The following is a 25,644-nucleotide window of genomic DNA, read 5'->3' as shown; positions in this document are numbered from 1 at the left end:
TGGCCAAAGCAGATCTTGAACTTGGGTCCTTCTGATTTCAGAGTCCTAATCTCTGCTCTGTGGCATGTCCATTCTAGAGGGGACAGAGAGACAGTGAACAAATAAACAAGTAAATGAACAAGATATTTAGAGAGTTCAAGTGACCTGGTAGAACACAACTGGGGGCTGGAGGTGATTTTAAATGTTTTTAATGTTTATTTATTTTTGAGAGAGAGAGAGAAAGACAGAGTGTGAGTGGGGGAGGGGCTGAGAGAAGAAGGGAGACACAGAATCTGAAGCAGGCTCCAGGCTCTGAGCTGTCAGCACAGGCCCAGTGAAGTGTCATCACTTGCTTGAGGGCCCAAAGAAATCCGTATTTTTTCCCATTAATTTATTTTGATATAGAACAGATTTGCCTGTACATCATTTGATCCTCAGCACTTGGCTTGTGGAATGTACCCGGTTTCTATTTGCTGGATGCAACATAGTATTCTTACACTTCTTACACTGTGGGATCAGAATCCCTTTACTCTCCTAAAAACTGTTTGGGGCCCCAAAGAGCTTGTTTTCGTGAGTTATATGTATCAATATTTACTATGTTGGGAATTAATACTGGGAAATGTAAAGATATTAAGTTGTTTTAAAATAACAATAATAGGGGCGCCTGGGTGGCTCAGTCAAGTTAAGCATCCAACTCTTGATTTCACATCAGGTTATAATCTCGAAACTTGTGAGTTCAAGCCCCGCATTGGGCTCTGTGCTGACAGTGCAGAGCCTGCTTGGGATTCTCTCTCTCCCCCCCTCTCTCTCTGCCCCTCCTCCACTCGCTCTCTCTCAAAATAAATAAACAAACTTAAAAAAAATAAAATAATAATAAACCCATTATGTTAATGTAACCAGCATACTCATATATTTTATGAAAAATAACTGCTTTTCATAACAAAAAATGTAGTGAGTGGCATTGTTTTGTGTTTTTGCCAGTCTTTTATGAAAAACATTTTTTAAGTTTATTTATTTTGAGAGAAAGAGAGCACAAAACTGGGGGAGGGGCAGAGGGAGAGGGAGAGAGAGGGAATCCCAAGCAGGCTCCACACTGTCAGCATGGAGCCCCATGCTGGGCTTGAATTCACCAACCGGGAGATCATGACCTGAGCCAAAATCAAGAGTTGGAGGCTTAACCAACTGAGCCACTCAGGCGCCCCACATCTCTTTGATGTCCGGCTGAAGAGAAGGCAGCCGAATTCTCGGATCTGCTTCTGCGTTCTGCCTTTTCTCACACAGCCTCTGGAAAGTTCCCTGGACACCAGGGAGAGAATAGGGAGAGGGCAAATAGCGTCTTAGTCTTAGCGTTATTACAAAGATACTTTTGACCTCGCTCAGCTTACATTTTGAGAACAGCTGCTCTAAGCAAGTGTGCCTTGTAGGGTTTTATTTTACACCAGCAGAAACTGGGGCCCAGCGAGATAAAGTGACTTTCCAAAGTCGCACAGTGGCTGCGTTCTATCCCAGGTCGTTGGGCCCTCCAGGCCCAGGAGGAGTCCCTGTCCTCCTCAAGCCGCCCTCCTTCCCCCCACCAACCCCCCCCGCAGGTGGAACCGCATCGTGGAGCTGGTGGAACAGCGCAAAGAGGAGGTGAGCGCAGTGCTGCTGGTGGAGAACCACGTGCTGGAGGTGGCCGAAGTGCGCGCCCAGGTGCGCGAGAAGCGGAGGGCCGTGGAGAGCGCGCCCCGAGCGGGCGGCGCCCTGCAGTGGCGTCTCAGCGGCCTGGAGGCGGCTCTCCAAGCTCTGGAGCCCCGCCAGGCGGCCCTCCAGGAGGAGGCGGCCCTGCTGGCCGTGCGCTTCCCGGCTCAGGCTGCGCGGCTGCACCAGGGTGCGGAAGAACTGGGCGCCGAGTGGGGCGCGCTGGCCAGCGCGGCTCAGGCCTGTGGCGAGGCCGTGGCCGCGGCCGGGCGCCTGCAGCGCTTCCTGCACGACCTGGACGCTTTCTTGGACTGGCTGGTGCGCGCCCAGGAGGCGGCGGGCGGTGTCGAGGGCCCCCTGCCCGGCAGCCTGGAAGAGGCCGATGCGCTGCTGGCTCGCCACGCCGCGCTCAAGGAGGAGGTGGACCAGCGCGAGGAAGACTATGCCCGCATCGTGGCGGCCAGCGAGGCGCTGCTGGCGGCCGACGGCGCCGAGCTGGGCCCGGGCTTGGCACTCGACGAGTGGCTGCCGCACCTGGAACTCGGCTGGCACAAGCTGCTCGGCTTGTGGGAGGCGCGCAGGGAGGCCCTGGTGCAGGCACACGTCTACCAGCTCTTTCTGCGCGACCTACGCCAGGCTCGGGCGGTGCTGCGCAACCAGGTGGCCGCTTCAGTGTTCACGCGGTGGGGGATTGTGGCGACGGGGGAAAATGTATGGAGGGAGTTTTTGCAGGGACCGCTGCGTTCGTGGCTTGTCCGAGGTCAGTGGGAGCGGGGAGGGTGTTTGGGATCGCGGGTTTGTGGCTCATCCAGTGTGAACACGTGTGGGCAGGTGTGTAACAGGATTTGAGGATTAGTGTTTTATCTAAGGTGGCTAACAGTGTGTGCACTATCCCAAGTCAGTAATGCACTTGGATATACATTGCACTGGCTTCCTGCGTTTGTGGATTGTCTGGAAGGAAATAAGGTGAGGTTAATTGATGATGGTTAATGGGGTTCAAAGATCTTGGGGTGGATGAGGGAGGATAAAGATTATGCAAACAGGTAATTCAGGCTGAGAGGTTATCTGGATCAGCAATTGATTGTGGATTATGTGCTTGTGGGTGCCCAAATTAGCAGATAATCTTCTTATTGGGAATGGCAACGTGCATTCCTTACGGAGAGGGTAACTGTTTATGGTTTGAGAGATGAAGTGCCATGGTTATCTGGGAAGAGCGCATCCATTGGGAGATCATTCTGGGATGTGGGAACCAAGTTTGAGCATTTGGACAAGACAGAACATCCTGTTTTCAGATTGCCCAAGAGTAGGTACCAAGCTTTGGAGATTTTAGAAAGGGTGACCACCAGTGCTGGTCATCTAGTGAAAGCTGACCCAGTTTGAGGGTTAACTGGGGGGACAGACGGGGAGCCCCTGGAATTCTGAGGATACTGAATATGGGAGGTGAGGTGGCCTTAAGAGAACCTTTCTAACCCACCCGTCTTACCAGTTAGAAAAATAATCCCAGAGAGGGAAAGAACTTCCTTGAAGTCACACAGCACCCAGTTCAGGCTTCATCAGTTAACCAAGTATTTACTGAGTGCCTCCTTTGTGCCAGGTACTATTCTGGGACTGAGCACACATTAGGAAACAAAACACAAAATCCCACCCTCGTGCAGCTGGCCTTCTAGTGTGTGTGGGGAGGGAGAAGATGAAAAACAAGTAAATGCAAATATATATTTATGTGTGTGTATATATATATATGTATACACACACACGATATATATAATATCATGTCAGGTAATGCTGTGAAAGATAATAAAGCAGGGTAAAGGGATATAACTGGGGTGCAGGGTGGTGTTTTTGGCAGATGGCCAGAGACCTAAAGAAAGTTAAGGAGCCCACTATGGGCATATCTGAAAGGAGGGACCAGCCAGGCAGAGGGACTAGCATGGGCAAAGGCCCTGAGGTGGGATCATGCCTGGCCTGTTGGATGCTAGAGCACAGTGAGCAAGGGGGAGGAGCGAGGTGGCAAGCCTCTCCCAGGTCCAGGACGGAATGGAGCAGGGCGGACCTGAGCACCACCCCTCCTCCTCATTCCCAGGAGGTGGCACTGTCGGGTCTGGAGCTCCCGGGCACGGTGGAGTCAGTGGAGGAGGCACTGAAAAGGCACCGGGATTTTCTCACCACGATGGAGCTGAACCAGCAAAAGATGCAGGTGGCGGTGCAGGCTGCTGAGGGCCTGTTGAGGCAGGGCAACGCCTACGGAGAGCAGGCCCAGGAGGCTGTGACCCGGCTGCTGGAGAAGTAGGTCCCTCGGACCCCAGAGGCACAGGGGGTGTGGTCTGGGCGTAGGGGGTGTGGTCTCGGCACGGGGGTGTGGTTTGGGCGTAGTGGGCGTGGTCAAGGCGGGGGGTGTTGTCTCAGTACAGGGGGTGTGGTCTCGGCACGGGGGTGTGGTTTGGGCATAGTGGGCGTGGTCTAGGCGGGGGGTGTTGTCTCAGTACAGGGGGTGTGGTCTCGGCACAGGGGGTGTGGTTTGGGCATAGCGGGTGTGGTCTCGGCACAGGGGAGGGATCAAGAGGTCAGGGCTCCTCTGCTTTACATCATTTCTGCTTCTCTTCCCCTCTCGGATTTTTATTTAATTCCATACCGTTTTAAATTTGCTTTAAGTTGATACTTTGCGGAAAGGTAACTCATGCTCAGAAACCCAAAAGATACACAAGGATATATAATGAAGTTGCTCTGTCAAGCCTGCCCTCAGCCTGAGGTAGCTGAACTGGTTGTTAACGTGTTAACTTCTTTTCCTGGATGCCCTGCATCTGCCCTGCCCTTCTGGTGCCCCGATCTAGCAGCTAAAGGCCAGAGCCGTGTTCTGTTCTAGCTCTCTAGATGGGACGGTGTCCCCTGCCATGCTGGTTGTCGGATATTGTGAGTGAGCACTTCCCTCTGGCCCCAACTGCCTAGTTTCCTAGGAAGCACACATGGTGTGTGTGTGTGTGTGTGTGTGTGTGTGTGTGTGTGTGTGTGTGTGTCTTTCCTGCTGCTGTTGCACATTATCAGTCTCTTCTATCACCATCTGTCTGTCACCACCGCCCGGTCTCTTGTCTGTCTTTGTACTAATTAAGCAAAGACATTTACTGATATCTACTGTGTGCCAGGCACTATCCTAGTCCCGGAACAAAACAGTACCCGCCCCCCAAATTGCAGCCCTCAAGTAGAGTCCTTTATAGGGGCTCCTCTAGGCTGACTTTATCATCATCACTGTTTCTGTCCCTTGTGGTGAGCCACAGGGGCCCAGCGCTGCTCCTTCTGTCTTTCCATCTGATGGAAAGCATGCCTGGTGCCTCCACCACCATCCACAGCCCAGAGACCCCAGACCTTCCTCTGTCTGGGGCTCAGGTGTCCTTTTCCCCTAAATTCATCTGGGACAATGCTGGAATTTTCTTTTTCTTTTTTTTTTAAATTAAAAAATTTTTATTTTTGAGACAGAGAGAAAGAAACAGAGCGTGAGTGGGGGAGGGGCAGAGAGAGAGGGAGACACAGAATCAGAAGCAGACTGCAGGCTCCAGGCTCTGAGCTGTCAGCACAGAGCCCAACGTGGGGCTTGAACTCACCAACCGAGAGATGCTGACCTGAGCCAAAGTCAGATGCTTAACCGACTGAACCACCAAGGTGCCCCAAGGCTGGAATTTTGTCAAGGAAACTTTCATGGGGGTTCTGGTCCTGAAGGTATAAACTCATGATCTACTGCTCCCAGCACCAGGCCTGGACCCACCCTTCCTTTACCCCACACTTCTTGAGTACCTGCTGTATGCCAGGCTCTGCAGAACAAAGAGGAGGATCCTGGTGGACTGCTCATTCTCTGATTCCCTCTTCCTTCCTTCCTTTTCTGTCATTAATCGCTCCATTCATTCTATCATGTATTCAGTGGACTCAGGTACCGAGTCCATACTCTGTTTCAGGCCCTGCGTGGGGCAATGCTGGGCGTGCAGCCGTGATCAGGATAGCACATGACTCCTGCCCTCACAGAGCTCACATGCTTTCTTACAAGGATGGCCCAGAATGGTCGAGACTGGGATGGGAGAAATGCAGGGGGTTGTGGGAGCCCCAGGGTGATGTCTGCCCTAGGCTTGTGCTGGGTGAGGCTGGGAAACACAGCAGGAACTGAGACAGCTCTAATCCCTGCCTCCCTCACCCCTGGGTCACTGACAGTTGCCTAGGGACAGGTTTTCCACCCTGTGGAAGTTATTCTAAAACATCCATTTGCTGGGGTTTGGGGGGAGGGCTTTCCACACCCATAAGGGGGACAGAACCAGTGCAGAACTGTGGGCTGAGGCCCTGACATCAGACAGGGTCAGATGCTAGCCCCTGCTCTACCCCTCAACCTGTGAGATTCAGGGTGAGTCGTTTAGTCCCTCCATGTGCCTCGCATCACCTGGAACCTGGCCCAGTCCTGTGTGTGAAGTGTTCTCATGATCTGCACGTTGCACTTGAGAGGCTTGGTTAGGGGAATGGACTTGCCTAAGGTCACAGCCAGGATGTGACCCAGCCGTGATACGAAGGATGTGAACCCTGCTGTTTTCTCTCCCTCCCTCCCAGAAAGGAGGGATTTTCCTTGTTCCTAGAACTGATGCTAGGCAAGTTGGCTGGTGAAGACCTGGAGGGATTATTTCAGTTCAGTTTCAGAGGCATTTCCCATTTTCTGGCTCTTGAGCTGAGCCCCGGGCAGGAGGGAATCAGTACTTGGCTTGTTTGTCTCTGCCTTGTCTGGTTCCTCTGTCCAGCTCTGAGCCGGGTTCCCTGTAGTTTTCTCTCACAAGCTTTGCCTCTTTGCCTCCTTGCCTCCATCTATCTGTATATCTCTGTGTCTCTGTTTCCTTCTGTGTCTCTCCCTGTTTTTCTCTACCTGCATCTCCATCTCTCTGACTCTTTATTCTCTTCTGCCTCCCTCTCTTTTTCATACACTTTACCTTTGTTTTTGTCATCTCTCTTTCTCTCTGCCTTCATTCATTCATGCATTCATTCATTCATTCATTCATTCATTCAAGAAATATATATCAAGCACCTAAGGTGTGCCAGGCTCTTTTTCTAGGCATTGAGGATACATCTGTGACCAAAACAGACAAAAATTCCTGCTCTCACGGAATGACATTCTAGTGGGGGAGATGTCATATGTATATGTAACATATACAGTGTATTAGATAGTGCTAAGTTGGAGAGAGAACATTAAAGAAGAAAGCCAGAACGTGTTGGAGGGTGATCAAGAAGGGCCTTGCTAAGAAGGTGGTATTTAAGTAGATGTTGAGGGGAAGAGGGTTCTGGGCAGAGGGAACAGCCAATGCCAAGGCCCTGAGGTAGGAGCAGCTTGTTTAAGGCAAAGGAAAACGGGATGTCCCCAGTCCCCCTCCACCGGGACTCTTGGGCATTTGTACTCTGGGCAGGAGGCCAGGCTGCCTGGGGCTGTGGTCCTGGCTGGCTCCGGGGTGGTGGGGCTTGGGTCCAGCCCTGCCAGTTCACCCAGGCCAAAAGTCTGGCCCTGCTTGCCAGTGTACCTGCCCACCCTCTCTTCCCATGCCCCACTCTCTTCCCTGTCTCCAACTCTGTTGCACCCTCCTTTCTGGCCAGCTGTGTCTTTTACTGCTATCGGCTTGCCACTTCTCTGCCTTTCCCGGTTGTCCCTGCCCCGACTCTGTCACTTTCACTCCCTTTGCCTCCTTCTCTCCCTCTCCTTGTCTACTGCTGTTGGTCTCTCTGCCTCTCTGGCACTTCCCTGCTGCCTTTCTTTACTTGTCTTTCCTTATTTTTTTCTCTTCTTGGGTTTCTTTCTCTTTATCTGTGGGTATCTGTCAATCACTTCCTCTTAAGGTCTGTTTCTAGTCTTGTGTCTGTGTTTATCTCTCTCTGTAGGCCTCTGCACCTCTCTCTCTCTCTCTCTCCCTGAATCTGTGTTCCCCTCCTAATCTCTTGCTCTCTAGGTGTCTCTTGATCTCTAAGTTGCTATCTCTCTGTATCTCTTACTCTGTCTGCAGGTTTCTTATCTCTCTCTCTCTCTCTCTCTCTGGGCTTGTGTCTGTCTCTCTGTCCCTCTTTCTTTATAAGTATCTGTATTTCTTTCCAGATGTCTATCTCCGTCCCTCTTTCTCTCTGTCTCTCTCTCTCTTGCTCTCTCACTCTCCCTCTGCCCCTCTCCAGTTCGTCCCTGGTTCTGCCCTCATTGACGTTTCTTTGCCTCTCCCCCCATCCCTGCCTTACTCTCTCCTCTTCCTTGCTCTTACATATGCTCCGGGTTCCTAGCCCTGCCAAGCCTGATGCCCTCACAGCCCTACAGCCAGTGTCCCCCCTGCTCACCACCCCCTCCCCGACCTAGGCATGCCCCAGCCCCTCTCTCCCCATCCCCAGGAGCCAAGAAAACCAACTACGGGCGCAGCAATGGATGCAGAAGCTACACGACCAACTTGGGCTGCAGCACTTCCTCCGAGACTGCCATGAGGTAGGAACTCCAGCTGTGCTGGGCACAGTGACTTCTTTCCTAGGGAGGGAAGTGTTCCTGGGCTTGAGGCGCCATGGGGGCGGGGACGCCCCGTCTAAGTGGGTCGCGGAGCGACGTTCACTTGGAGCCGCCAGGAGGCGCACGGATTCCAGCCTCAGTGCGCAAGCTCCGCGGCTCCCGCCTCCTTTCCCGTGGAGAAGGAGGGAGGGGCCCTGGGCGCCCCTGGCAACGGCGCGCGTTCGCGCCTACGGGTCCCGCGGGGACGCGCGGTGATCTCACCTTTCTCTCGGGAGATTTGTGAGAAGCGCCTTGCTGGGGAGAGCGGTGGAAGACGCAGGGTCAGGAGCAGGCTTGGGTAGACCAGAGGCCCAGAGCGCAACTTCAGTCAAAAACAAGCCTTAACCCCTTTAAGAGTGTCCAGCAATCAAGCTCTATTCCTTTAGAGATGATCTACACATCTGTAAGGATCTCCCCAAATCAGAGATGGTCCAGGTCTCCTTCCCCATTAGAGACGGTTCAGGAGACATGCTATCTCCCCTTCCTTCCCCTGCGTTCCATAGAAACTGTTCTAGACCACATTAGAGATGGCCGGGTAAACATTTTCCTAACCCCAGAGATGATCCTGGTCGCAGCCATCTACCCAGGATCATTGCCCCCTGCTCCTTAATGATCCAGTACCCAAGTTCCTCCCAAACAAGGATGGTTCAGGAACTATTTCCCAATTCCTCCTATTAAAGATGGTTTGACACCCTCCGTGGTGAACCCCATGGGAGATTGTTGTCCCCACATATGAAATGGACAAGGGCCTCCATACCTCCCACCCCCACATAACTCAAGCTCATTAGAGATGGGTCTGGGACACAAGCCCACTAGAGATGGGTCTAGGAACCCCCTGTCCTCCTCCTTCCCAATGGAGATTATTCTGGCAGTCTATCTTATAAGTCCTTCTGGCAGAACATCTTATAAGAGATGTTCCAGGACTCCTCCCATATCCTCTATCTGTATTTCTGAGATAGCCAGGAATCTGAGTGCTTTCTCATTCGAGATGGTTCAAGAGCCCACCCCACCCCCACCCCATACTTCACATGGCGGAGGTAGCCCAGGCCCCAGGTCCCCCCTCCAGCCATTCGATTAGGTCCAGGAACTCCTCCTCCCTCTTGTGAGATTGTTCTGGACCAAGTAGCTAGCAATAATCTGAGATGGCGCAGAACCCTCCCCTCACCCCCCAAGCTTTAGAGAGGTGGTGAATCCTCCTCCACCCCCCAACTGAGGCCCGGCAAGGAGGCGGGCACGGAGGCAGGCAGGGGGCGCGCGCGGGCGGGCGCGCTGCCGCGGCGCGGGGGCGGGAGCGGGGGCGCGCATCCGCTAGAGTCTCAGCCGTCACCACCGCTGCCACCGCCGTCGCAGTGGAGGGGCGAGAGCCCGCCCGCCGCAGGAACGCTCCTCCGCCAACGCCGCTGCCACTTCAGGTCCCCGGGGCGCCCAGGGGAGGGGGCTGACGCGCGTCCCCGCCGAGGCGTTCGGGGGAGGGGGCTTGGGCGCGTGCTCGCCTGCCGAGGCCTCGGGAGGGAGGGGCGCGGGCGGCGCGGGGGCGGGTCGGACCCGCGCAGGGACCCCAGCCCTGGGGAGGGGCAGGGATGCTGGGAGCTGTCCGCGGTGCTGGTGCGGGCGGGACTGAGGGGCCGGGTCCCCAGGGAGGGAAGCGAAAGAGGGGGGGACTTCTAAGGCTACTCCGGAGGTAGTCTGGATTTGCTCTGGGGCTTAAGGAGGTCTCATCCTCTCTAGGGAGCTCTCCTCTGGGTAATGGGGGATTTGACGTTTGCCCTGGGGCTGGGGGTTCTCAGCCTTTTGAGAGGTTTCTTCCTTGGTTCTTGCGCGATCTGTATTAGCCTTAGATGATTGATGGCAGCAAATCACTTTTGCGAGGGTCGGCTTTGGACGATGAGGGTCTTGGATTTGTTCTGGGTTCGGGGGCTCTGATTTTGAGGGCCATTTCCTTGGTTGTTTGGGACTCTAGCTTTGCGCTCTGTGATGGGGGTCAGTCACTTTCGGGGGACTTTACCTTGATGACGAAGTACCATCTCCTTTAGGGGCTTTGCCTTCCCTGGGAGCTGTGCCTGCCATTGGCAAACTCTTCCCTGTGTGTTGGAAACCTGTGAATTGAGTTGGGGGGTTCAGCATTTGACTTGGCTCTAGTGTGTGTGTATGACGGAGTCTGAAGCTGACCAGGACCCCTAGGGAGCACATGCTCAGGGGACACAGGGTGGGGTTTGGCCGGCTCAGGATTTGTCCTTGGCTATGACTGCAATTGTGCATTTGCCTCTCAGACCAGCTAGAGTCTGTTGTTTTTTTTTTTTTTTCTTCCAGGAGGGAAGAGGAGGATCTTGTGACTGGGGGAGGGGGGAGAAAAAGGGGGAGGAGCAAAATGTTCCAGGTGCCAGGTTTGGCCATGAGTGGGTAGGGAGATTCCGGCTTGGGGGATAAGTCTTATTTGGGGGGGGGTGTCGCTCAGAAAGCAGCCTTGTGATTGGTCCACCTGCTGAGGGGGTTCTATTCTGTGCTTGCATTTTAGATGACTGGTCTTGGTTGGGCGGGGGGGGGGGGGGGGGAGTAGAACTGGCTTTAGTTTGGGAAGGGGGTTGGCTTAGGAAGCTTCTATCCAATCCTGTTGAGGAGTCTGGGACTATATTTTGGGGTAGGCTCATTCGCGGAGCCAGAGAAGGCAGCCCTGTTGCTTACTTTTGAGAGTTTGGCTTTGGCTAGGGGCTGCAACTAGTCATGGTTTAGGAGAACTGTGGTCTTGGAGTCCCAGGGCTGAATGTGGAAAGTCCTGTGGGCTTATTAGGGAAGCTGGAGCTGGGTTGTGGGGGATGGGTTTACCCCAGATTGGAGGGCTCGTTTGGGGAGAACTAGACTTGGATCTAGCTGGGAAGATGTTTAAGGGTTCATCTGGCCATGTTGGGAGGTTAGGGCTAGATACAGGCTTCATTTGATACCCTTGGGAATGGGTTGGGAATCTTCGAAGTGGTCCTTTTTGGAGGTGGCTAAGACTGAATCGAAGGGTCAAAGTGTTACTATTGGGAAGATGGTGGGGGAAGATGGACTAAACGGGAAGTTAGCTAAATTAGGTGAAGGTCTAGTTTTGGAGGGTTGATTGGTCCTGAATGGGAGGAGGCTGACTGGCCCAGGAGCCATGCCTTTGGGGGCTTATGGGGAGTTGAGAAGGGCTGCCCTGAGGACAGGGCAGCTAAGACGTTGGGAATTCTGTGGGTGCCCGTCCATCCTCCACCCCTTAAGAAAGAGCTTGAGCTGTGCCCACCCTTCAACAAAGACCTCACCTGCAAAGGTTCTTCCATCCCTTCCTCCCTCCCTCCCCCTAAATCTAGCAGCCTGGGCTTTGAATCTGGAACCTTCTGGAGGGGATAGGGTGCTGTGCCAGGTTGGGGGAATCGGCTGAGCTCCTCCCCCTGTCCTGCACAGCTGGATGGCTGGATCCATGAGAAGATGCTAATGGCGCGCGATGGCACGCGGGAAGACGGCCACAAGCTGCATAAGAGATGGCTCCGGCACCAGGCGTTCATGGCCGAGTTGGCTCAGAATAAGGAGTGGCTGGAGAAGATCGAGAGGGTGAGGATGTAGAAGGTGCCTCTGCACGTGCCAGGTGCTGGAGGCCTCCGGGGAACCCACATCTCGGTTCCTGCGCCCTCCACTGCTGCCCTGCCCACTCGCACATCTCTGAACCACTTCAGATCATTTCCACATCTGCTCCTAGCAATGTGGCCTTGCGGAATTCATGTAACCTCTTTGAGCTTCAGTTTTCCCATCTGTAAAATGGCTAGCATCTCTTCTGCGTGGTGCCCTTACTTTCCTGGTTGTTAAGTATTTTAACTCCCCCACCAGGTTTTCTCTCACTCCATTTGGAGCTCCTAAGATGGATGTTCAGGTACAAAGGCTACAGCAGTCCTGGGAAGCCCAAACGTGAACTTTGGATTCCTACAACCCTGGGCTCTAATTGTGTGTACGCCTCTTACCAGCTATGCACCTTGGGGAATTGTGCTAACCTCTTTGAGCCTGTTTGCTCTGCTTGAAAATTAAGGAAATAATAAATATTGCTACTTCCCTGGACTCTTGTGCACGTAAAGTCCTTAATACAAGGCCAGGCACCTAGGAGCTTAATTGCTACGGTATTGTTATTTTTCATATGTGATATAACATATGTAGCTCTAGGCCACCAAGGAGCTTGACTTCGGTCTTGGAGGAACCCAGCCTCAACCCTCAAACTGATCCCTACTCTTGCTGGTCCCCTAGACCTACAGCCCTCAATACCCCCTCTCCTGTGACTCAAAGGGGACACCCAAGTCAGCCTTGAATACTTAAATGGCCGTTGATGCCCCACAACTGGTGGCACAGGGCAAAGCTACTCTTTGAGTTTAATGGAAGTCCATTCTCTCTGCTTCTTTTGCTCTTCCTCTATTTCTCTTCTGTCTCTATCTCTCTCATGTATCTGTCTTTCTTATGGCCCTCTTCCCGTGTTTCTGACTTTATGTGCATGTCTCTGTGTCCACCACTCTATGTCTGTCTGTCTCTCCCTGTCTTCCTCCCATGTCTTTGTTTGTGTCTCTCTGTCTGTCTCTTGCCTCATCTTTCTTCCCACATCTTGGTTCCTTCCATCTCTGGGCCTGTCTCTGTATCCACCCCTCATGTCTCTGTCTCTTTGTGTGTCCCCAACTCCTTGCCCCTCTCTCTCTCTCTCCACATCTCTCCCTGTGTCCCATTGCCTCCATATTTCTCTGTCCCTCCTCACCTTCCTCTCCCTCCCTCTCACTTCTTGTCGCCTGCCTGTCTGGGACAGGAGGGCCAACAACTGATGCAGGAGAAGCCGGAGCTGGCGGCCTCAGTGCGGAAGAAGCTGGGTGAGATCCGGCAGTGCTGGGCCGAGCTGGAGAGCACCACCCAGGCCAAGGCAAGACAGCTCTTTGAGGCCAGCAAGGCCGACCAGTTGGTGCAGAGCTTCGTGGAGCTGGACAAGAAGCTCCTTCACATGGAAAGCCAGCTGCAAGACGTGGATCCTGGTGGGGACCTAGCCACCGTCAACAGCCAGCTCAAGAAGCTACAGGTATGGCCTGGCTCACCCAGACAGGGACTCCCTGTGCCACGGGGTGATGGGAATCAGGGTCAGACTCCACTCAAGGTGTCTTACACAGAGGGATTCAATACAGAGATTTATTTCAAATGTGTTAGGAGGGTTGGAAGAACAGAAGGAGAATACTGAGGAAATCCAGTCAATAGTAAATGTTGGAGGTAGCCACCACCTGGAGGGCCTGGGGTACAAAGGGGAGAAGAAGAATTCAGAACCAAGAAGCAGTAGTTAGATAGCCAGCGCACTGACGGTTTCACAGGACCCTGATGCCTGTTTCCTGGATAGAGAAACCAAGGCCCAGAGGTAGGGGAATGGCTTTGCACAGAGAAAGAATGACATTCATGGAGAGCCTCCTCTATCAGTCTCTGTGCCAAGCTCTCCCTCTTTCCAGCAACCCGTTATGATCCCCCATTTTACCAATGGGGAAAGTGAGGCACAGAAGGCAAGCACCTGGCCCAGGGACACACAGCTAGCCAGTGACTCCCTAGGACACAGAGAGGGCTCAGGGAACAGACACAGTGTCTGCCTTATCTCCGCTTCTAGCTGGCAGCTGGCCAGCGGTCAGTATCTGACCATTTGACATGAATGGCTGGTGGTGCGAATGTGGGCGTCGCTTTGCACCCTCTCAAGATGTGACAGCTCCTGCCTTTATGTGCCAGGAACTATGCCTGACCATGACCCATGGGAAACTGAGCCTCCAGGAGGTGAACTTACTGGCCCAGGGTAGCAAATGAAGAGCCTGGATTCAAATCCAGGACACCCTTGATTTTTCACTGCTCCTTTAATATATCTTCTGCATAGTTATGCTCCTAAAGGGCTTGGCATAGGGTCTGGCAAAAAAACAAAAACCCAAAAAACAAAAAAAAAACAAAAACAAAAAACCAAGCTGACTAATAATAAAAGCATGACACTAATTACCATCTATTCATTCATCCATGCAGCGAATCTTTATTGAGCACCAACTGTATGCCAGGTGCTCTTCTAGGTGCCAGAATACAGCAGTGGGCAAAACTGACCAAAAACCATGGCCTTCCTGGGGCTCTCGTTCTAGTGGGGAGACAGGCAAAGGAGCAGAGAGACAAATAGATCTGAATCTGATACCAGTGATGTCATTGCTTTCTACACAGCAGCGGCTCTCAAATGGCCCGGTCTCCAGGACACCTTTACACTCTTAGAAATCGTGGAGATCCCCCAAGAGCTTTTGTTCAGGTGGATTATGCCTGTTGATATTTACTGTACTAAAAATTAAACCTGAGAAATACTTCCATTTTTGATTCACATACAAACAGCAATAAGAAATCAATCACACGTCAAGCCCAAAGGGTTCTTTTGTGGAGAATATATTTTCCAAGACAAAAAACAAAAACGAAAAAAACACTGGAAGATTGGCACTGTTTTCAGTGCCGCAACTCTTTCCCGTCTGGCTTGATAGAAGATTCTCACCTTTGCTTCTGCCAGCATTTGGTTACAATAGCACGGGTCATATGGTCCCTGCAGAACCACACTATATTCTTGGAAGGGAATGGGTGTGATAAAGGCAAAAAACACCTTAGCACTCTTATAAAATAGTTGTAACCTTGCACACCCCTTGAAAAGGTGCTGGGGATGTCGTGAGCTCTTAAGAAACGAGGATCTGTGACTGTCAGGGTCCCAGACAGAAGCAGAAAGCATGCCCCACCGAGGATAACTTGAGGAAATTCAATGCTCTGCTGTCGCTGTCTTGAAATTCTTCATAATATTTGAACAAGGGGCCCTGCGTTTCCATTTTGCACTGGGCCCCACAAATTTTGTAGCTAGTCCTGAGCCCAGCCCATCTGGAAGCCGGAAGGCAGGGGGGCCGATTGAGGCCATCTGCATGCACGGGTCAGGCCCCTGGGGCACAGAGCAGGGTGGAGAAGCTTAGACTGGCGGTCAGGAGGGCGAAAGAAGGCAGCCAGTGCAGGGGAAACTATTACTAGCGTTGTTAATGGTCTTACTGCTATTGCTAATTCCTCCCTGGCAGCACATTGCGGTGGGTAAAGGCACAGACCCAGGAATCAGGCGGGTCTGGGTTTGAATGATAACACTGCGTCTTACCAGCCATACGATGTTAGGCAAGTGGCTTTGCCTCCAGCTCCACACCTCAGGTCCTGCTCTGTGTGATGGGAAACACCATCATGCTAAGTCACTCGTTGGCAGCAGGACCACGGGAGGCAGTGGGGCACCATGGGCGAGGTCATGGCTGTGGGAGCCTAGCTGCCTGGGGTCAAGCCCTGGCTCTCTCATTTGCGAACTGATTGACCTGGAAATTACTTCACTTTTTGTGTCTCAGTCTCTTCGTCAGTAAAATGGGCACAATGATAATACTGACCTCACGTGGACGTAGCGAAGATTCAAAGACATAATTTATGGAGTTGTTTCAGTATTTGTTTACAGGTTTTTAAATTTTTGTTTTAATTTTCTTCAACCAGATGGAGCGTATCATCACTATAGTGTGTTCAAAGTTAGTTGGTAGTTATTTCCTGGCCTTTGGTGTCATTGCTATTTATGCAAAACAGTTATTTCCTTTGTTTTCCGTTTGGGGTATCCCTCCCACTCATTTTGCATTTTATTTTATTTATTTGAAGTGTTTATTTATTTTTGGGAGAGAGGGAGACAGATCTAAAGCAGGCTCTGCACCCATAGCAGTGAGCTCAGTGGGGGGCTAGAACTCACAAACTTCAAGATCATGACCTGAGCCGAAGTCGGACGCTTAACCAACTGAGCCACCCAGGCACCCCTCATTTTGCTTTATAAAAATGTGTTTTGGGTGGGGGGTGCCTGGGTGGCTCAGTCAGTTAAGCGTCCGATTCTTGATTTCAGCTCAGGTCATGGTCTCATGGTTCATGAGTTCAAGCCCTAATCGGGCTCTGCGCTGAAAGTGTGGAGCCTGCTTGGGATTCTCTCTCTCTCCTTCTCTCTCTCTCTCTCTGCCCCTCCCCTGCTCACATGCATGTGCTCTCTCTCTTTCTCAAAATAAATAAACTTCTCTTACAAATGTGTTTTGGGGGACGCCTGGGTGGCTCAGTAGGTTGGGCGTCCGACTCGATCTCAGCTCAGGTCTTGATCTCAGGGTCATGGGGTCAAGCCCCGTGTTGGATTCTGTGCTGTGTGTGAAGCCTACTTTAAAAAAAGTGTATTTTGGGGGGTGACATATGAAACGTTAACATAGTGCCAAAGGTTAGAGCTATCTTCAGGTCACGTGATCTTGCCAAATAGCTTGCCTGAGGCGTGCTGCCAATTAATGCTCTCTCCCCAACAGCGAACGGGAGTTCCTGTTTCCTCCCATACTCGCCCACACCCGGTGTTGTCGCTTTTTAGATTTTTCCCAGTCTGATGGATGGGTGTTTGCATTTGTATTTTCTCCCGTGACTGGTGAGCTTGAACATCCCTGTCTTTCTTTTGGCCATTTAGGTTTTGGAGGGAGGATTTGGGGCCTCCTACTCTTCCCTCCCCAAGGAAGGAAACATTTGTTCAAGTATTTGTTCCAGGGAGAGGCTGAGGCCCGGCAGAGACAAGGGTCTGGCCAGGATCACACAGAGATGGGAGTCGGGGCAGGCCCCAGAACGGGACTTTCCCCAGCAGAGGGAGCCCGAGGCGGCGGGGAGTGACTCAGTAGGCCACGGCCCCCAGATGGAGCCCAGCTGGGCCTCTGGAGCTGCCGCTGGGGAGGGGAGGGGCTGCCCAAGGCCCCGCTGTCCCCTGGGGCCGCCTGAGAGCTCAGACACTGGGCACACGCAGGAGGGCGGGCGGCCGCCATCCAGCCGGCACATTTCCTGGCTGCCGCACCCCTCAGGCCCCGGGGCCAGGCAGGGCTGGAGCGGGCTGGCTCAGGCAGAGGGGGTGTGGATGTGTGAGTGGTCTGCCCTCTCGGCCTCTCTCTGGGCCTGTCTCTCGGCCCTGCTCCCCGAGTTCCTCTGTGTGGAAACTCTGGGAGTTTCTGTCTCCCATCATCGTGTCTCTCTTTATTTCCCTTACTCTCTCACTCTCTTCTCTTTTTCTTTCAGTTCTCCATCTCTCCCTTGATCTCTCCTGATCCCTGTGTCGTCCTGTGTCCTCCTCCCTCCCCCCTCCCCAGCTGCTGCCGCCGGCTTCCTGGGAGCCCACCTGAGGCGTAGGCCACGTGACCCAGAGTCCTCTCTCAGAGCCTCCTGCCCAACTGTGCTTCCAGGCCCAGGGACCAGATGGTGGAGTCCCAAGCCCCCACTTGCCAGGTCCTCAAGGGCCTGACCAGCTGGTCTGGCTCAGCCATGGGCTCCTGCCTGGGGAGGGGGGTGGCTGGTCTCCTGCCATCTGAGGGGGACGGGCCAGGGGAAAATGCACTGGAGGATTTGCAGCTGCTAGGCTGAGTCTCTGGGGACTCCTTACCACCCACCCCACCCCTGCACACACACACACACACACACACACACACACACACACACACCCCGCACCAAATAAGGCTCTTTCTCTGGCCAAGGAAACACCCCTCCCCCCCAAGCATTCTTTGTCACATTTCTTCATGAACTCAGCATGGCCTAGGGGGAGAGTCTGATTCAGGAGCTGCACATCCAGGGTTTGAGGCCCCATTCCACTACTGTGTGACCCAGGGCAAGTGACCCCACCTTTCTGAGCCTCAATTATTTTTTTTTTTTAATGTTTATTTATTTTTGAGAGAGAGAGAGAGACAGAATGTGAGAGGGGTAGGGGCAGAGAGAGAAGGAGGCACAGAATCCAAAGCAGGCCTGAGCCAGAGTCAGACGCTTAACCACTGAGCCATCCAGGCACCCCTAATTTTTAAAATTCTTAATTTTTATTATTTTTTATTTTTTATTAAAACTTTTTAATGTTTAGTTTTTGAGAGAGAGAGAGCTCAAGCGGGGAAGGGCAGAGAGAGAGGGAGAGAGAATCCCAAGCAGGCCCCGCACTGTCAGCACAGAGCCCGATGAGGGGCTTAAACCCACAAACTGTGAGATCATGACCTGAGCTGAAATCAAGAGTCGGATGCTTAACCAACTGAATCACCCAGGAGCCCCTAATTCTTTTTATTTTTTATTTTTTATTTTTAACGTTTATTTATTTTTGAGACAGAGAGAGACAGAGCATGAATGGAGGAGGGGCAGAGAGAGAGGGAGACACAAAATCGGAAGCAGGCTCCAGGCTCTGAGCCATCAGCCCAGAGCCCGACGCGGGGCTCGAACTCATGGACCGCGAGATCGTGACCTGAGCCGAAGTCGGATGTTTAACCGACTGAGCCACCCAGGCGCCCCCAGGAGCCCCTAATTCTTAATTTTTCATACTGCCCAGCTAAGAGAAGCAGAACAGCTTAGTGACTAGTCCAACAAACAAAGTTAGCACACATTTACAGAGACCTTACTCTGTGCCAGGCACAGGGCCAGGCACTGAGATCCAGCTGTGAATGAAGCAAACATCCCCGTCTTCCTGACCTCCTGTGCTGTGAAGATTACATAAATTAATCCTGGCCAAGCGCTTAGAGCAGCTCCTGTCAGGGGGCAGGCAACAGGATGTGTTACCTATGGTTGTTGTGATGGTAAGAAGTATAATGTGAAAAGTAAAAAGGCTTCCTTCCCCGCCGCCTCCCCCCCATGCACAGTCTCGCTCTCCAGGGACGAGACCCTTGACACAGAGATGGACCACACTGAAGCTCGCCCTTTTCACCTGACAAAATACCCTGGGTGTCCTCTCTTGTCAAAGAATATATGGATCTAGTTTTGGGTGGCTCCACCATCCATCTTTAGCCGGCCCTCTGCTGAGAGACCTCTGGGCTGTTTCTAATCTTCTGCTAGTATGAATACCACTGCGAGAGACATCCCTGTCCATACGTATTGAGCCCACGTGCAAACACTTCTGTAGAAAAGAGTCCTCAAGGTCCAATTTCTGGCCCAAAAGGTGTATGTGTTAAACTTTTTGAGAGAGATTTTGAAAAGGCAGTGGACACACCTCCATGAGACAGCATTCTTCCTCCCAAGTGGTCATCATCAAGCTTTCTCATCTCTGCTAATCTGAGAAGTAAAAGATACTCTTTTTTTTTTTTTAAGTTTATTTATTTATTTTGAGAGAGAGAGAGAGTGAGCAGGTGCACATGCATGAGTGAGGGAGGGACAGAGAGAGAGGGAGAGAGAGAATCCCAGGCAGGCTCCACAGTCAGTACAGAGCCCAATGCAGGATCTCAGGAACTGTGAGATCGTGACCTGAGCCGAAATCGAGTCAGACCCTTAATCAACTGAGCCTCCCCAGACGCCCCTGAAAGACGCTTATGGTTATTTTTTTTAATGTTTATTTTTGCGCACACACGAGAGAGCATGAGTAGGGGAGGGGCAGAGAGAGAGGGAGACCCAGAATCCTAAGCAGGCTCCAGGCTCTGAGCTGTCAGCAAAGAGCCTGACACGGGGCTCGAACTCATGAACCGTGAGATCATGACCCGAGCCGAAGTCGGACGTTTAACTGACTGAGCCACCCAGGCGCCCGTGTCTTATGGTTATTTTAATTTGCATTTCCCTTAACATTGAAGGAGGCTAAACATCTTTCTGTGTGTTTAATGACCAACTGTCCTTCTGTAACCTTTGCTCACATTTACAGGGAAGGATTCACATTAAATGAGTGTTCAAAATATGTGGCATTCTTGCAGAAGTAGAAAAGTGTCAGTCCTGTAATTATTGCATCTCAGTTCACACAGCCACTTGGTGGGCAGGTTATGGAGGGATTTTGATCTAGCGGAGAACTAGAATTTGTAACCTTAACATTTCAGATTTATGTGTTTCCAGAATTCGAATGCATTTTGATTTTCTTTTTTTTTTTTTTTTTAATTTTTTTTTTTTTTAACGTTTATTTATTTTTGAGACAGAGAGAGACAGAGCATGAATGGGGGAGGGTCAGAGAGAGGGAGACACAGAATCTGAAACAGGCTCCGGGCTCTGAGCTGTCAGCACAGGGGCCCGATGCGGGGCTCGAACTCACAGACCGTGAGATCGTGACCTGAGCCGAAGTCGGCGCTCAACCGACTGAGCCACCCAGGCGCCCCTGCATTTTGATTTTCTACACATTGCTGCAGTGATTTTCTTAGTGAAAAGGGTTTTGGAGTGACTATTTTGCTTTGCTTTGATTTCTGCAGCATGTAATTATGCCTTTTGAAATTTCTTTTGGATGGTTTTGACTTGTTATAACGTTTGATTTTTATCCATTTTTATGACTCCTACAGATTGTTAACTGTATCAGCTGGGACTCAAGGGTGCAGTTCATAGAACTTCAAACCACATTGACTTGGGCTAAAGGGGAGGTTCTTGGCTCACCTAGCTGAAAAATCCAGCGGGTATGCAGCTCTAGGCATGGCTGGATCAGTTACTCAAATTATGTCCTGGGCAATCTGTCTCTTTTTCTGGGACCTGCTTTCTTCTGTGTTGGCCTCCTTGTCCGGGAGTCTGTTCCTTCCTGGTGGCAACTTGGCCCCCAGCACCCCAGGCATATGTTCTAACAGCTAAGGGACCCCATGGGAAAGAGAGCACCTGCCTGAGCTCACTCGCTTTTCCCCGCAAAAGTGGGAAGAGTTTTCATTGGCTGATCTTAGGTCACATGCCATCTGTTACCCAATCCCTGTGGCCAGGATGGTTGGTTTCAGTGTTCTGATTGGCTAGGTTGGGTCATGTGGCCACCCTTGGAGCTCAAGGTTCATTTAGTCCTTCAGGAAGCTCAGGTCTGAGAGCAGGGTTTGAGGTGCTGCAGAGGAAAGGGTGAATGGTGGGCTGGCAAAATCAACAGTTCTGCATTACCGAACTTTGGAACAAAAAGTCTTCACTTGATTCTTGGGTCTTGAGTATTGAGTTGCAGTCATTTGCTCTAATCTGTTACCACTTAATTTCATTATTGTTTTGCTTGCTTTTATGGCTTTCCCCCATCTGTTTAGAGTCACACAAGTAATAAATTAATATATTCTTTTGGTAAAAGATCTTACTAACCTAGAAGTCTTCAGTAAGACGTAAAGTCTCCCTTAACCATACCTTTCATTCCTGCACCCAAAGGAAACCTCAATTATGATTTGGTGTGCATCCTCCTGGACCTCTTTCTGTGCACTCATTCACTACCTGCATGGATTTTTACTGTTTTTAATTTTTTAATGCTTAATTTTTTTAATAATTATATTTTATGGCTCAGACATCAAAAGCTGTACAAAAAAATCCTATGCAACAAGTCTCTCCTTCACCCCTGCCCCATTCATGGAGTTCTTGTCTCCCCAATAGGTACCATCTGTGATTAATTTCTCGTTTATTCCACAGAATCGTTATGCATGTGCAACCCGTGACAAATGTAATATATTCAAATGTGTGTCCTAAGTTGCTTTTTTCTGTTAACAGTAGGTCTTGACCATTATTCCATACTGGTGTGGATTTGTTTAACCATTTCATTCTTGATGGGCATCGTGTTTGTTTCTAATTTTTTCCCATTATAAACTCTGCTACGATGTGATCCTTGGACAAACAGCTGCAATGAACATCCTGGGACAAACATCTTTGTGCACATGTGCCAGTATTTCTTTAGTTACATTCCTAGAAGGGCAAGTGCGAGTGTGCTGGGTCAAAATGTATGCACATTTTTTTTTTTTTTTTTTTTTTACATTTTGATAGGACTTGCCAAATTGCCTTCCAAAAAGGCTCTACTAATTTGCACCACCACCGACCGACAGTGGCTGAGTGTGCCTGACCGTCCCTCTGCATCTTCGCCAATACTAGATATTATCCGCCCCTTACACGTTTGCCAATCTGGTGGATAGGGAAAGATACTTTGTTTTAAATTGTATTTTCCTGCTGATTAGTGAGACTGGGCATCTTTTCCGGTGCTTAGTTTGTCTTCTGTGTTTGCCTTTTCACTGGGAGAAGTGCCTGTTCACATTGGGCCAGCCTTTGTCTTTGGCATTGAACAAATCGCAACTGAAGACCTTCTACATGGCAGACACTGTTCTAGGTGCTCAGGAATACACAGGCCAATTGACACAAATCCTGCCCTCATGAAGCTCCCATTCTAGAAGCAGGAGACCGATAAAAACAAAAACAAAAACCCTCAAATAAAGACAGAATTATCTGATGGTGGTAAGTGGAGACAAAGGAAGCAGGGAGAAGGGGAATTCTTTGACTGTCAAAGAAACTAGCTCCTTGTTCTAATATGTGTTAAATATTTTTTTCAGGTGGTCACTTGCCTTCCAACTACATTTAGAAATTTTGGTTGATGCAAAAGTATTTTATGTGGCCAAATTTATAAATCTTTCCCTTTATGATTTTTTTTTTTTTTTTTGCTTGGAAAGATTTTCTCCATCCTAAGATTATAAAAGCATTTGCCCAGGTTTTCTTCTCTGCCTTGTGGATTTACTTATTCCATTTAAGTCTTTAATCCATCTGGAATTGTTTTCAGCACAAAGAGCAAGGAAGGGATCCAGCTAAACTGGTTAGCCAGTTGGCCCATGACCACTCATTGAATAATCCATCTTTTCTTTGGAGATTTGAAATGGCATCTATAAAATGTATGAATTCTCCAGTGTATTTGGGTCTGCTTTTGCACTTTCTGTCTACCCCTATGGCATACCAGCCATTTAAATCACTATAATGTTGTATTTATGACGTTTGGAAAGGTTGGCTCTTTTGGACAAGTTACCTAACTTCTCTGGGCCTCAGTTTCCACCTCTGTAAAGTAGGGTGGAGATTTGAAGGGTTGTTCTGAAAATTAACGAATTAGTGGGCCGCTTTAGTCCAGGGGGGCAGGTAAGCCTCTTTGAGAAAATAATGTTTGAACTGAAATCTGATTGACAAGGCAGAGCATGCCTGGTAGGGGGAATAGCAAAGGCAAAGGCCCTGAGGCAGGAACTTGTTTAATGTGTGGCAGCATCGGCGAGGAGGGTAGGGCTTCTGCAGGGCAAGGGCCCAGTGAAATGGTGCCTCGTGGTGACGGGTTTGGCCGTCACCATGAAGGTCCTGGAGAGCCGCAGCAGGATGGGGAGGGAGGGTGGAGCCCGTTGTCTCTGCCCCTGTCCCCACAGTCGATGGAGTCGCAGGTGGAGGAGTGGTACCGCGAGGTGGGAGAGTTGCAGGCGCAGACCGCGGCGCTGCCCCTGGAGCCGGCCAGCAAGGAGCTGGTGGGCGAGCGGCAGAACGCGGTGGGCGAGCGCCTGGTGCGCCTGCTCGAGCCCTTGCAGGAGCGCCGCCGCCTGCTGCTCGCCTCCAAGGAGCTGCACCAGGTGGCGCACGACCTCGACGACGAGCTGGTGAGGACCGGCGCGGGGACGGGGCGGGACCGGGGTAACCGGGAGGTGAGGGTTGCGCGGATGGGGCGGGTTAGGAGGCCACAGGCGAGCCGGCGAGCCAGCGGGGGAGTGGAGGTTGGGAGTGGGGGCGAGGCCGTGGGACCTTGGCGAGTTCAAGGGCGGAGCTGACTGGGAGACCTACCGACTGACACCGCGCTAGACCCAGTCACTCAATCCTTCCCTTACTCATTCACTCGTTCACTTATCCACGCATTTATTCATTCACCTTTTCCACGCTCACTTACTCTCATTCCTTGATTTATTCATGAAGCCATTTAGTTGTTCACTGACTCATCCTTTATTCCTTCCCTCGCTGATTTATTACCATCCATTTATTCGCTCGCCCCTCATTCATTCATTTTCGCACTTAGTCACTTCCTCATTTGCTCATTCGTTCATTTACTCACGCATTTGCTCATTCACTTGATCGTTATGGGCCCAGCTCTGGGCTTGGATGATAATGCAACGGGGGTGACCAAGATGGACCCCATTCCTGCCCATAGAGGGCTCAAGAGTCCAAGGCGGGGGGGGGGGGGGGGGGGGGGGTGCGGGGAGGGGAGACAGAGCTCTCTCCAGACATGACAATCCAGGGTGATTAGGGCTGTTATGAGAAAGTTAGGAGGCAGCTGGCCAAGGTCCAGAGTCAGGGAGGGTTTCCTAGAGGAGAGGATGTCTGAGTGGAGACAGGAAGAAAGAGTCCCAGTGAGCCCACTGAGGGAGCAGGAAGGGAATTCCAGGAAGCAAGACGTGCCTGTGCAGAGGACAGAGGTAAGCACGAACCTGGCTTGAGTGCATGCAGAGAGCAAAGCAGAGCATGTCAAGAGAAGGGGCCAAAGATGTGACCAAGACTCTTTGGTGAGGAAGGGCCTTAGATACTGTGCCGGTGGCTTCCAGTTGAATTGGGATGCAGGGGTCCTTGGGTGCATTCTCCCCTTGACCTGCTCCCTGCATCCTCCCCAGGCATGGGTCCAGGAGCGACTGCCACTGGCCATGCAGACCGAGCGAGGCAGTGGTTTGCAGGCTGTCCAACAGTACATCAAAAAGAACCAGGTGAGCAGAGCCAGGGTGAGGGTGTGGGTTAGGACACATCTGGATATGAGAGAAAACAGTGGGTCCAAGTGGTTAAGGCCCCAAAAAGGAAATTCGCTGGCTCTTGTGATGGGGAAGACTGTGATGGACAGCAGGTATAGATGCATCCAGGTACTTCCGTGATGTCACGAATCTCTCAACGCGGTGTGAGTGTGGGTGTGTGGGTGTATGTTTCTGTGGTAGCTTTGTTCTCAGGGCCAGCTCTTCTCCCCTGGTAGTGAAAGACCTCCAGCAGATTCAAGTGTACATCCCACCAGTAAAACTGAAGAGGATTTCTCTCTCTCAATATTTTCAGCAATAGTCCCAGGGATAAACTCTCCCTGGCCGAGCTTGAGTCCCATACCCATCCCCGAACTAATCATGGTGGCCAGGGATTTGTCTGCTCTGTTGGCCTGGTCTGGACTCAGGGCCCACTCTTGGAACCTGCAGGTGGAGTCAGCGTTAATCACCTGGGCTGAGATTGAGGCAAGGGGGTTCCTCAAAGGAAAGCCAGGGTCCCATGAGTAACAGTGAGAAGCATGGCTGTTGGGCAAGGACAAAGAAAAACAACAGTAGATGAGAACTCAAACCACCCACAGGGAGAAAGGACGAGATAATCAGTGGGAGAGCGCTGACTCCCCAGCTGATCAAGGTGGGGGTGCTTTTGAGCCCCAAAGATCTCTCTGGATCTCTGTTCACTTCTCCGGGCCTTAGTTCCACATCTAAATTTTCAAATCACTTAGCCGAAGGACTCTTCAGTCAAAGCAACTCAGTCAAAGCCTAGTGTAAGACACATAAAAGAGGAATACTACGACTACCGATAATAATTACACATGGATTAAAAGACTTACTGTGTGCCAAGTGCCATCCTAGGGGGGTATGTTCGTTGTTGAATTTAATCCCCACAGTAACCCTACCAGCTATTCTCATTACCCCCTTTACCAAAGAATATGAGTTGGGAGAATGGGCACTGAGAGATGGAGGGGAGGTGGGTTTACAAATTAT

At 51.3% G+C, this 25,644-nt stretch overlaps 1 protein-coding gene across 3 annotated transcripts in view; it reads left to right on the top strand.

The window, feature by feature from the left end:
* Positions 1-25,644, top strand: part of SPTBN4 (spectrin beta, non-erythrocytic 4) — a 77,342-nt gene that overhangs the window by 35,801 nt on the left and 15,897 nt on the right. For all 3 annotated transcript variants that reach the window (XR_008423342.1, XM_019432042.2, XM_053905930.1), the window contains 7 exons: positions 1,569-2,319; positions 3,740-3,942; positions 8,038-8,128; positions 11,609-11,755; positions 12,981-13,244; positions 23,308-23,532; positions 24,532-24,621. Coding sequence is in view for 2 of the 3 variants with exons in the window: in XM_019432042.2 (XP_019287587.2) it covers positions 1,569-2,319; positions 3,740-3,942; positions 8,038-8,128; positions 11,609-11,755; positions 12,981-13,244; positions 23,308-23,532; positions 24,532-24,621 (1,771 nt within the window). In the remaining variant the exon portion in view is untranslated. The remainder of the gene's footprint in view (positions 1-1,568; positions 2,320-3,739; positions 3,943-8,037; positions 8,129-11,608; positions 11,756-12,980; positions 13,245-23,307; positions 23,533-24,531; positions 24,622-25,644) is intronic.

This window comes from Panthera pardus, unplaced genomic scaffold (genome assembly GCF_024362965.1).
Source record: "Panthera pardus isolate Hobbes unplaced genomic scaffold, ASM2436296v1 HiC_scaffold_18, whole genome shotgun sequence".
NCBI lineage: Eukaryota > Metazoa > Chordata > Mammalia > Carnivora > Felidae > Panthera > Panthera pardus.
This window is presented reverse-complemented; position numbering and strand designations above follow the sequence as displayed.